Source organism: Ranitomeya variabilis, chromosome 5, assembly GCF_051348905.1.
Source record: "Ranitomeya variabilis isolate aRanVar5 chromosome 5, aRanVar5.hap1, whole genome shotgun sequence".
Lineage (NCBI taxonomy): Eukaryota > Metazoa > Chordata > Amphibia > Anura > Dendrobatidae > Ranitomeya > Ranitomeya variabilis.
In genome coordinates this window covers 138,164,404-138,177,437 of record NC_135236.1, presented here as the reverse complement: position 1 = coordinate 138,177,437, position 13,034 = coordinate 138,164,404, and the positions used below count along the sequence as shown (strand labels likewise).

General features: G+C 41.3%; 1 protein-coding gene across 3 annotated transcripts in view; it reads right to left on the bottom strand.

Moving 5' to 3' along the window:
* The window catches only part of LOC143775358 (protein FAM169B-like), a 75,439-nt gene that overhangs the window by 5,847 nt on the left and 56,558 nt on the right, over positions 1-13,034 (bottom strand). For all 3 annotated transcript variants that reach the window (XM_077263393.1, XM_077263395.1, XM_077263394.1), the window contains exons 3-7: positions 10,936-11,035; positions 10,496-10,581; positions 9,661-9,838; positions 2,689-2,868; positions 1,660-1,784 (exon numbers count right to left, since the gene is read on the bottom strand). In XM_077263393.1, the coding sequence (XP_077119508.1) occupies positions 1,660-1,784; positions 2,689-2,868; positions 9,661-9,838; positions 10,496-10,581; positions 10,936-11,035 (669 nt within the window). The remainder of the gene's footprint in view (positions 1-1,659; positions 1,785-2,688; positions 2,869-9,660; positions 9,839-10,495; positions 10,582-10,935; positions 11,036-13,034) is intronic.

Here is a 13,034-nt window from a genome sequence, read left to right as displayed (position 1 = left end):
GCGTTGTTCTGATGGGAGCACTCAGGGAGTCCCCTCCCTGTGTGCGATCTCCTCAATGTCGCTGTCTCTATTGACTGCAGCATCAGAGGGCTTAAACCCCACGATCGGTGCTAGCACTGATCGTGGGCGTTGCTGCAGGGTGTCAGCTGTCACACAGAGCTGACACCCGCACTCGATCTTCGCGGCGCTCAGCGTGAGCCTGCGCCATACCTATACCACTGTTTGCGGGAACACAGCTCCCGTAAAGCAGTATATGTAAGGCGCATGTCGGGAAGGGGTTAAACCTTTCTCCACCAATTATACATTTTTTGTCACTAAAACCCGCAATGTTATGTTATGTGTATTGAGGAAATCATCCAGCCCTTTTGTAAAAGCAGTTATAATGTCTGCCATTACTACTTTATGTGGTAGGGCATTCAGTTAGATCTGTGCTTACAAGATGTGATTACTTTTAATGCCTATCTAAGATGTTTGAGGACTGCTATTGCTGACATAAGGGTATAAGAATTGATAGCGTTAATCATGTAGACATGCCCTGCACAATGCCGAACTGGCAAAACTGGAGCAAGCATGCAAGACACATTCTTTTTGGATTGGACTCCAAGACGCTATATTTACTGCTGTCGAACCTTGTGAGTACAATAAGTGAGTTTGGATGTAATGCCCCATTAAATAGTGATGCTTTACTATTGTTGTTTCCTTTCAATTTTGTCCACACCCATAGATCTATAAAGTGTAAGATTTAATAAGCACAGAAGGTTTGATTCTTTTTGCCTGCTGCTCAGAGTCTGGCTGTTGAAGGGAGTGATACCAGTATCTCCAAGCACGGTTTTAACATCTTTAGCTAAATTCCTCAATCTGTGCGCTATTTCCGTACAATGACAGATCTTCTTTCCTTTTTAGCAAACAGATGCAAGCTGCTGCAGCATGGAGAAAACTTACAGTAGAGCTGAACTGTTTAGATCCAAATCAAGTTCTAATGTGATGTGAAAAACTTCTTACAGAGCTTTGCACAATGATTTTGTCTACCTCTGCCTGTTTCCTTTCCCTGCTCCTTCTCCTCCTTTCTCCATAGAGTATAATGAGATGTGTCTCATGACACCTGCAGTCAGTCTTATCTGAGAAACATAAATTTCAGCAGGTTTTTCAGAGTGGATGAGAAGTTGAGAAGGGAAGAAGTGTCTGATAAGTGGAGAAGAAAGCAGATTTCTCTGATAATCTTTGTATTATAAAACTTGCCTGTACTATTGATTTATGCAAACTTCATTATCATTAGAATTGACCACCAGCCAGCAATAAAGCCCTGAGACTTCTTGAGAAAATTTTACATGTCTCTCAATGTTTTGCAAAGCCTGGTACACGACCAAACGGCAGATAAAAAAAAGGCTTAAATTGTCTATTTCTAAAAGCAGCTTTCTAGTTAAGGTTACTTGTAAAATTTCCATTAAGTTACAGTGGTTGCCAAATGTGGCGAAAATATTTATTCGTATTACATGCTTACGTGAGCACATGGGCCCTCTGTGTGATTTTTACCAGTTGAAGGGTTGGCGGAAGTCTTTTTTTGACAGCATCAATTTTGAAATATGAACTTCTGATTCCTATAAGAGTTCTTTATTATGCCTTGCTATCTTTAGATTACAATACCATCTGAAAACTTACCACTGGGGTCTCACCAAGCAGAATCTGGAACCAAATATTAGCGCGCTGGCTCCAGTCCCCTGGAGGATCCACTTCCCACAGACGATCTTGTTCCTTGTGACTGTCTGCTAGAAATCTCCCACAGACTAAGAGGAGAAGAATATTATGCTTAATCTGGGAGACAGACTATTTGTGAGGAGTCGTGATAAATTAGGACCTGACTGCAGAACAATACAGATGTCATTTTTTTTTTTAAATAAAATGCTAATACATTTTGAGTATGTTGTGGAATTAGATCAATTCCTGTTCTGCTGGAAACCTTGCTTTTCCAGGATTAATTATTGTAAATATCTTGTAATGTGAACTGATCTGGCATATACACTTGGAAAACTGCCTCAACCTATGCCGAAGGCATCCTTAGGGTCTCACGTCCCCATGGTGGTATGGCACCTGGTGGTATGCCAAGATAGTCTTTTGACATATGAAGGGTGAGTATGTTTGGTAAAGTGTAGTCTGCGGCTTTATCCTATACATAGCGATACCGTATTCTATACGACATATTTCTTTACAGACCATATAAAATGGTATATGCTGCAGTCTTCTCTCAGACATATACCTCCAACCCAAGGAATAAAGAATTCAGCTTGTGAACAGCTCGTTAGCTGATTTTAGGCCACTTACCGATCAGCTTTAGGTCGGCTTTATACTTTATATATTAACATTCAGCGTATGGATCACAATGGACAGACTGGATGCGGGTCTCCTGACCCAAACTGTACAGCCTCATATAAACCTATGAGGCTGTCAAGTCCAGGTCAGGAGACACGTAGTCAGTCCACAAATCAGACTGTGAATATTGGATATTGTGCAGCTGGACAATTTCATTGGTAAATACCCAAAGAAATTGGTTATTTCCCCTCTCATGAGCAGAGAACCGTTGATCTAGAGTTTCATATTCCATGGATAAACTAATTACGGTATATGTTAACACAATGAGTGCGCAATATCCAACCAAAGTAATACCATGTTCCTAGGTTAGGCTTTTCTTACCATGATACATTTCTGGAGAAAGGGGAGAGCTGATACCCAAGGCAACTTCTTGTCCAAAAGTCTGACAAAAGTCTTTCAGCATTGCAATCCCAAAACCATGCCGCCGCCATTTTTTCCGCACATAAATGGTGTCCAGAACCGGTAACATGTAACACTGACTGCTCCAGCCACATAGGCTGCCTGGTTTAAAAAAAAAAAAACATTAACCCAAAAGTTATTTTGGGAAATCTTGAATTAACATGTTACCGAAGGACTGCGCACTGGACAAAAAGACTGTACACGGCCATTACTCAGTTGTAGGCACTGTGTGTACCCTGATGACTGGCCCCAGGATGTTTTCCAAGCAGAGGATTGTGTCCCGCAACGGATGACCACTGGCAAATTTTCAACACCCTAGAAAACGTGTCTAGTAAATTTCCAGCTCCTGCTAATGCATATAGCTGGAGAGTTAAGTAGCATATGACATAGACCTTCCTGAAACTGCTGGGAAGAGCCATTGTGGCGTTCTGATTTAAAGGGACTAATCCTGATTATGATGATGACGACCTTTAAAGAGGTTGTCCACTACTTTATCACCGATGACCTATCCTTAGGATAAGTCATCATTATCTGATTACTGTAGGTAGAGTCCGACACCCGGCGATCAACTGTTCTCGCTGCAGAGTTGCTCAGTTGCAGAGCTGCTCCGTCTTCCCATAGTGGCCGCGGCAGGGTACAGCAAATTTGCCTTCTATTAATTTAGATTATCAATGATAAAGTAGTGGACAATCTCTTTAACCATTTTTATTTTTTATTCAAACTGAGTACCTTGATGCTCCTCAACTGATTCTGGAACAGTTTTTCATTTTATTCTGTGGTCCTCCTATATGCCCTGGTAATAAAGATGCACGATTCCTGGGGAACATAACTTTGGAGCAAAAGGACACAGAAGGAAAAGGAAAACTGTTCCAGAATTAGTGAAGCAAGCGGCAATAGGAGGAGGTACAAAATACAGTGGAAGGTCCTATTTATATGTTCTCCTAGTAATTATATCTGTTGTCTCCTGTAATGATTAGACCCTTCCAATACCCCAAAATATGCTATTAAACTGATAGGACCCTAATGTGTCTCCAGCATAGGAAGAGTATACTGAGCAAACAAAGCACTGGGAACGATTACAATCTGTGTACAGATATGCAGAATATATGTCAGTGCTATATTAATAAAGAGACAAAAATAAACAAATGAAAATATCTAGTAATCTGTGCCTACCAGTACAGTTTACGTCTACAACTCAGTCACATGTAGTTAGTGCACACATAATAGGCATATGTAATTAGTACTAGAATAGATTTTCACGCCATTACAAATTCTGTGACTATTTTTCGAGATCCAGTTACGGTGAAGGAAGAAAGGGGAGCACTAGTTCATCTATTAACACATTGCGTCAATGTTAAGGATAAGGGTAAGTGGGCTGTGTCTGGCTGGCAGGTCATGTTCTCTATGGTTGAACAAGTCAGCAGACTGAGTATATAGTCAAAACACACAGCGGATATTGTCACTTCAGTCTGATGAGACAGTCAACAGGAGGTAATTATTTCTGCGGCTTTAATGCTGGCCTTGGCACTGGGGAGGCCAGAGGAGACCTCGCTGCCAAAAAATGACCCTGTTTGTTAAAAACACTGACACCACCAAGAAAGAATGCAGCACAGGCAGCTCACAAACAATGTTCGTCCAGCCGCCATCTCACTCCGGGCTCAGGGTAAACATGTCATTACCGGACAACAGGGGTCACTTAAGCATCATTAAGTCCTGGCACTGCTAAATCACTTCCATTGGCTCAAGAAAAAAGACAAGAATTTTTTTCCCCTACACTATTTGTAATTTGCTGCGATATTAAATCATCATACTTTCCCACACACACAAACAGAATTTGCTATCGATGGCATGTTCGTGGCGTATTTCTTCTACTCAGTGAGTATGATGGCACTGCAAAGTTTAGGGAGTTATTTTGGTCAAAAAAAGCAATTTAAGGCATGGTTCCTAGAAGATGATGCGGACATTTGCATGTTTTAGGCCAGATTCAGACATAGCATCTCAAAATGGGATGTTTAAATCTCCATCGTTCGATGTCAAGAATAATAACAGAGAGGTCATACAGATCCCACCACCGGTACGTCACAGATGACACCAGAGAGATCACCCAGATCCCACCAGCTTGTCAGTGATACGCAACTCTGCTGCCTCCAATCGTCAGGACAATTAACTGATGGGTGACGGACGCGGCTGCTTCCACTACTAAGCTGGTTATTGGGGAACTGACAGTGAGCGTATGGTATAGACACCTCTGATACTGGCTCATGGAAAATGGATCTGAAATTTTTTTCTAAACCAAACAACTCCATCATTGTCGCAGCACCAGTGACCAATACGGATAAGCAAATGTTAAAATATATACTCACAGACTAGTGTGTAGTCACCTGTAGTAGTAGTAGAAAAATAGAACCAGTTTCAATATATTATTTAACCCCTTTCTGACCTTGGACGAGATAGTACGTCCGAGGTCAGAAGCCCCGCTTTGATTCAGGCTCCGGCGGTGAGACCGCATCAAAGCCGGGACATGTCAGCTGTTTTGAACAGCTGACATGTGCCCGTAATAGGCGCGGGCAGAATCGCGATCTGCCCGCGCCTATTAACTAGTTAAATGCCGCTGTCAAATGCAGACAGCGGCATTTAACTACCGCTTCCGGAAATTATCGCATCACCGACCCCCGTCACATGATCGGAGGTCGGCGATGCTTCAGCATTGTAACCATAGAGGTCTCAAGGATCCCCGGCAGCTGTGAGCTCCACCCTGTGGTCGGCACTCATAGCACACCTGCATTTCTGCTACATAGCAGCGAACATCAAGTTAAAAACATCAAAGTTAAAAAAATTTTTGAAAAAAATAAAATATAAAAATTTAAATCACCCCCCCTTTCGCCCCAATCAAAATAAATCGATAAAAAAAATAAAAAATCAAACCTACACATATTTGGTATCGCCGAGTTCAGAATCGCCCGATCAATAAAAAAAAAGCATTAACCTGATCGCTAAACAGCATAGCGAGAAAAAAATTTGAAACGCCAGAATTACGTTTTTTGGTCGCCGTGACATTGCATTAAAATGCAATAACAGGCGATCAAAAGAACGTATCTGCACCAAAATGGTATCACTAAAAACGCCAGCTCGGCATGCAAAAAATAAGCCTTCAACCGACCCCAGATCATAAAAAATGGAGAAGCTACGAGTATCGGAAAATGGCACAATTTTTTTTTTTTTTTTTAGCAAAGTTTGGAATTTTTTTTCACCACTTAGTTAAAAAATAACCTAGCTATGTTAGGTGTCTATGAACTCGTACTGACCTGGAGAATCATATTGGCAGGTCAGTTTTAGCATTTAGTGAACCTAGCAAAAAAGCCAAACAAAAAACAAGTGTGGGACTGCACTTTTTTTGCAATTTCACTGCACTTGGAATTTTTTTCCCATTTTCTAGTACACGACATGGTAAAACCAATGATGTCATTCAAAAGTACAACTCGTCCCGCAAAAAATAAGCCCTCACATGGCCATATTGACAGAAAAATAAAAAAGTTATGGCTCTGGGAAGGAGGGGAGTGAAAAACGAACACGGAAAAACGGAAAATCCCAAGGTCATGAAGGGGTTAAATTAAAGAATAACTCAAATAATGCACCTAAAAACAAGTTAGGCCCTCATTCATCAAGATTAGCGATTTTCTTGCTGGTTTTGCTGAGGGGGCAAAATGGAGTCAAAAGCTCCCAATTCAAGAAGAGGTGGACGAATCTTCGTGAATCAGGAGCATCTAACGAGTGGCGCGCGCCTCTGTGCGTCAAGCCAGAAATCGTAGGCCACATTCATATGTTCCCTATTTGTAAACCAAAATCAGGAACAATCAGAGGAAAAGTATAATAGAAACACGTCACCACTTCTGTATTTATCACCCACTCCTGGTTTTGGCTACAAATACTGATATATAATACTGGCCAAATACTAAACGTGTGAACGTGGCACAACTCTGTCACTCTCATTGTGGAACTCCATATTGCTGTAGTCCTTCATTTGCTCCCTGCTGTTGAGACATCCAGAAGAAACAAGGAAGGGAAAGAACACGACAGGGCTAGATAAAATAGCTTAATGGTGGATGAGGATGAGGAAAAAGCCAATATGCTAAATGACTTTTTTTCATCAGTATTTACAAAAGAAAATCCCATGGCAGCCAATATGACTAGTGATAAAAATTCCCCATTAAATGTCACCTGCTTAACCCAGCAGGAAGTACAGCGGCGTCTAAAAATCACTAAAATTGACAAATCTCCGGGCCCGGATGGGATACACCCCCGAGTACTGCAGGAACTAAGTACAGTCATTGATAGACCATTATTTTTAATCTTTAAAGAGTCCATAATAACAGGGTCTGTACCACAGGACTGGCGTATAGCAAATGTGGTGCCAATATTCAAAAAAGGGGCAAAAACTGAACTCGGTAATTATAGGCCAGTAAGCTTAACCTCTACTGTGGATAAAATCCTGGAGGGCATTCTAAGGGATGCTATACTGGAGTATCTGAAGAGGAATAACCTCATGACCCAGTATCAGCACGGGTTTACTAGGGACCGTTCATGTCAGACTAATTTGATCAGCTTCTATGAAGAGGTAAGTTCCGGACTGGACCAAGGGAACCCAGTGGACGTAGTGTATATGGACTTTTCCAAAGCTTTTGATACGGTGCCACACAAAAGGTTGATACATAAAATGAGAGTAATGGGGATAGGGGAAAATATGTGTAAGTGGGTTGAGAGCTGGCTCAGGGATAGGAAACAAAGGGTGGTTATTAATGGAGCACACTCGGACTGGGTCGCGGTTAGCAGTGGGGTACCACAGGGGTCAGTATTGGGCCCTCTTCTTTTTAACATATTTATTAATGACCTTGTAGGGGGCATTCAGAGTAGAATTTCAATATTTGCAGATGACACTAAACTCTGTAGGGTAATCAATACAGGGGAGGACAATTTTATATTACAGGACGATTTATGTAAACTAGAAGCTTGGGCTGATAAATGGCAAATGAGCTTTAATGGGGATAAATGTAAGGTCATGCACTTGGGTAGAAGTAATAAGATGTATAACTATGTGCTTAATTCTAAAACTCTGGGCAAAACCATCAATGAAAAAGACCTGGGTGTATGGGTGGATGACAGACTCATATTCAGTGGCCAGTGTCAGGCAGCTGCTACAAAGGCAAATAAAATAATGGGATGTATTAAAAGAGGCATTGATGCTCATGAGGAGAACATAATTTTACCTCTATACAAGTCACTAGTTCGACCACACTTAGAATACTGTGCACAGTTCTGGTCTCCGGTGTATAAGAAAGACATAGCTGAACTAGAGCGGGTGCAGAGAAGAGCGACCAAGGTTATTAGAGGACTGGGGGGTCTGCAATACCAAGATAGGTTATTACACTTGGGGCTATTTAGTTTGGAAAAACGAAGACTAAGGGGTGATCTTATTTTAATGTATAAATATATGAGGGGACAGTACAAAGACCTTTCTGATGATCTTTTTAATCATAGACCTGAGACAGGGACAAGGGGGCATCCTCTACGTCTGGAGGAAAGAAGGTTTAAGCATAATAACAGACGCGGATTCTTTACTGTAAGAGCAGTGAGACTATGGAACTCTCTGCCGTATGATGTTGTAATGAGTGATTCATTAATTAAATTTAAGAGGGGACTGGATACCTTTCTGGAAAAGTATAATGTTACAGGGTATATACACTAGATTCCTTGATAAGGCGTTGATCCAGGGAACTAGTCTGATTGCCGTATGTGGAGTCGGGAAGGAATTTTTTTCCCCATGGTGGAGTTACTCTTTGCCACATGGGTTTTTTTTGCCTTCCTCTGGATCAACATGTTAGGGCATGTTAGGTTAGGCTATGGGTTGAACTAGATGGACTTAAAGTCTTCCTTCAACCTCAATAACTATGTAACTATATGTTAACTAGGTTACCAAAAAGGGATTTGCAAACTGTCTGTGTATGTTAACTTGGTAGTTAATGAAGTCCTGTTATTACAGCAGCATCAGCCTGGCGGTGTGCATGGTAGGAGTGTACGAAAAGTTGAAAGGAAAAATTAGCACTAGGCTTGTAGATCCAATGACCGGTGACCAGGCGGCATCTCCACTGTACCTATAACTTAGCCGACAGTGTTAATAGCTAAGGGAAGAGTCACAGGATTCTGCATATAAGGACTGTGAAGTTTTAATTTTTTACCAGAAGTTCGCTTTAATAACTGGACAATATTCGAGTAGCCCATTTAGGTCTCCCACCCTTCTCTTCTAGGATGGTATGAGCTTGACAGCTGCAGCCAATCACTGTGGCCACTGATTCTGCTCTGACCAATCCAGAAGAGGAAACTAGCAGGGCCACGGCCAGTGCAATGGACAATGGAGGACCAGCAGCGCATCAATAGGTGAATATATGCCATTTCTTTATTTTAGTACACTGGGGCCATAGGACAGGTTCTAGAAAGGGGCAGAGCACCCCTTTAACTGAACAAAAACATAACTTGTAAACGGTTAATAAGTCAGCTGAGGGGAAACGGTTAGGGATTTAGGAAAAAGAGAGATGCAGTTTATGTCATTGACAAATATTAATTTTCATTTCCTTAAGACAATGAAAACCATATGACAATTAGCAACCAAAGTCTGCAGCACAATGTCATGGATGCATTGAAAACGTGGTTCCAATTTCATTTTGTTACGACAAAACCAGAAAACTCTTCTTCCTGTCTACTTGTAAGCGCATACTCACTCGGTTTTCAACCTCATTTTAACGGAAACATTTAACAGAAACACAAAGTTGTAACTGAATATGTACAATACATCACATTTGGCCGGAAAGACAATAAGATAGTGACATTTTGGGCATTCACCTTTGTTTTTGTACGTGTAGAACGCCACAGCCTCTCCGTGGTGCCAAAATATCTTGGCCAGCTCCCCTGCAGAGTGTGGAAGAAAGCAAACCCCATCCTCTGAATCGCCGCCCTCCACAAAGCCACACACCAGGCAGTTCAGAACAAAGAGGACAATCCTTTCTCCACATGTCTGAACCTGAGGAATGACAAACTTGATTACTCAAAGGAAGTACCAATTCTCAAAGAATCACAAACTGCTGACAAGATCACTTCTCAGCCTCGCTACATGAGTAATAAAGAGATCGATCTGTGCCTCAGGCCCAGAAAACTGTGACATGATGCGAGAAAAATAACATTAGGAAAACCTAATCTGTCACGGTGAGTCCCAGCCGGACTGAGGTCAAAACAGCTGCAAATAATATAGATAATATTATAGGAAATTTACTGTGTTCCTGACCTGACTGCTCAGCCTCACAGGCATATATGCTTACATTTAAAGGGAGGCAAAATTACATTATAAAGAAAGCACCTCTACATGTGGGGCCACTTGAGAAGAAGTATGCATGTAATTCCAAAATGTGTGGGATACTCAAAAACATTCACAGAAACAATACTACCCATTCCTCCTTTAATCTAGGCACCCAGTTCTTTCATTGATGCCAGCAATGTCAACTCCTGTCCCTCTTGAACACTTGAGCTGTCCATGCATCTGCATGGTGGCCAAATAATACCACATTTTCTTCAGGGGCATTGTAGGGAGAAGGTCTCATCGTTACAGCGCCTGCATGCTGAAAGGAGTGGTCTCTGGTGATAAGAAAACCCCTTTAAATAAAAATATACATAGATCACTCACCTTTTTTAGTCCTTGTTGGACTGGATCCATTGACATTAAGACTTCATCTACACCCCACCACTTGTCATTCATATACACAGCCAAAACTGAGATGACACAAAAAGTAACACATTAAAGAATAAAAAAGACATTTAAAAAGGCAGTAAAATGTAATAGAAAGGAGCCCTCCTACTGACAATAATGAAGTATTTCTGGTAATCACATTGTCAGGCTCGACACAGCTAAAGCCTATTCTTTCCAAGTGGATCATTCAGGACACGGGATAAGTGGTACTGCTTCTACCCATCTGACTCCACGGACAACACTCAGGTCAGTGTTCAGACACATCATCAGTACATTCATTTATGGTTTATCCATTCAATGTCTACCATCTGGCATCTTCTACATGCGTACTGACCTAAGGCCGTTATCAACGCTTAATAACCAAAACTATTCCACACCTGAGTCTCTTTTCTTTGGGTTTACTAAGAGCAGCATTTTCTTAGAATCGTCATCTCGGAACAAAGGTGCATGAAGAACACAGTTTTCATCTACATTTATCTGCAAAAGTAACAGTGTTTTAATGAATCTATTAAGGTTTCAAATATTACAAGGTTAAAAGACAATTTTATCCAGATGCTTAGTTTTGGGTAAATTTCGTATTGATCGCTCTCAAGATGTATATTCTTATGAAGATCCTGCTGGTGATGGGAGTCTTACAGGTAGTGATCTCCGAGAAATACTAATCAGTACATACAGTGGCATGTAAAAGTTTGGGCACCCCTGGTCAAAATTACTGTTAATGTTAACAGTTAAGCAAGTTGTATATCCAATGATCTCTAAAAGGATTAAAGTCAAAGATGACACATTTCCTTTGTATTTTAGGCAAAAAAAAAAAATAGTCATTTTTTTAATTTTAAAAATTACAAAAAGGAAAATGGTCTAATGCAAGAGTGTGATAACCCTTGGAGACATGTGCGCTCTGAAAACTTTGGTCAAGGTTTCTCACCTTAATTAGGTCACTTGGTCACTACCATCGTTCGGAAAGGCCAGGTGATGCAAATTTCCCAGCTTTATAAAAACACAGCATCCACTAACCTTGTGCCAAACAGCAGCCATGGGTGCTTCTAAGCAGCTGCCTAGCACTCTGAAAATGAATGTGGTGGAGGCCCACAAAGCAGGAGAAGGCTACAGTGCCTTGCGAAAGTATTCGGCTCCCTGGAACTTTTCAACATTTTCCCACATATCATGCTTCAAACATAAAGATACCAAATGTAAATTGTTGTTGAAGAATCAACAACAAGTGGAACACAGTTGTGAAGTTGAACGAAATTTATTGGTGATTTAAAATTTTTTTGGAAATTCCAAAACTGAAAAGTGGGGCGTGCAATATTATTCGGCCCCTTTACTTTCAGTGCAGCAAACTCACTCCAGAAGTTCATTGTGGATCTCAGAATGATCCAATGTTGTCCTAAATGCCTAATGATGATAAATATAATCCACCTGTGTGTAACCAAGTCTCCGTATAAATGCATCTGCTCTGTGATAGTCTCAGGGTTCTGTTTGAAGCACAAAGAGCATCATGAAGACCAAGGAACACAACAGGCAGGTCCGTGATACTGTTGTGGAGAAGTTTAAATCCGGATTTGGATACAAAATGATTTCCAAAACTTTAAACATCCCAAGGAGCACAGTGCAAGCGATCATATTGAAATGGAAGGAGTATCATACCACTGCAAATCTACCAAGACCCGGCCGTCCCTCTAAACTTTCATCTCAAACAAGGAGAAGACTGATCAGAGATGCAGCCAAGAGGCCCATGATCACTCTGGATAAACTGCAGAGATCTACAGCTGAGGTGGGACAGTCTGTCCATAGGACAACAATCAGTCGTAAACTGCACAAATCTGGCCTTTATGGAAGAGTGGCAAGAATAAAGCCATTTCTCAAATATATCCTTAAAAAGTGTCTTGTAAAGTGTGCAACAAGCCACCTGGGAGACACACCAAACATATGGAAGAAGGTGCTCTGGTCAGATGAATCCAAAATCAAACTTTTTGGCAACAATGTCAAACGATATGTTTGGCACAAAGGCAACACAGCTCATCACCCTGAACACACCATCCTCACTGTCAAACATGGTGGTGGCAGAATCATGGTTTGGGCCTGCTTTTCTTCAGCAGGGACAGGGAAGATGGTTAAAATTGATGGGAAGATGGATGGAGCCAAATACAGGACCATTCTTGAAGAAAACCTGTTGGAGTCTGCAAAAGGCCTGAGACTGGGACCGAGATTTGTCTTCCAACAAGACAATGGTCCCAAACATAAAGCAAAATCTACAATGGAATGGTTCACAAATAAACGTATCCAGGTGTTAGAATGGCCAAGTCAAAGACTAAACCTCAATCCAATCGAGAATCTGTGGAAAGAGCTGAAAATTGCTGTTCACAAACAATCTCCATCAAACCTCACTGAGCTCGAGCTGTTAGCCAAGGAAGAATAGGCAAGAATTTCAGTCTCACGATGTACAAAACTGATAGGGACGTACCCCAAGCGACTT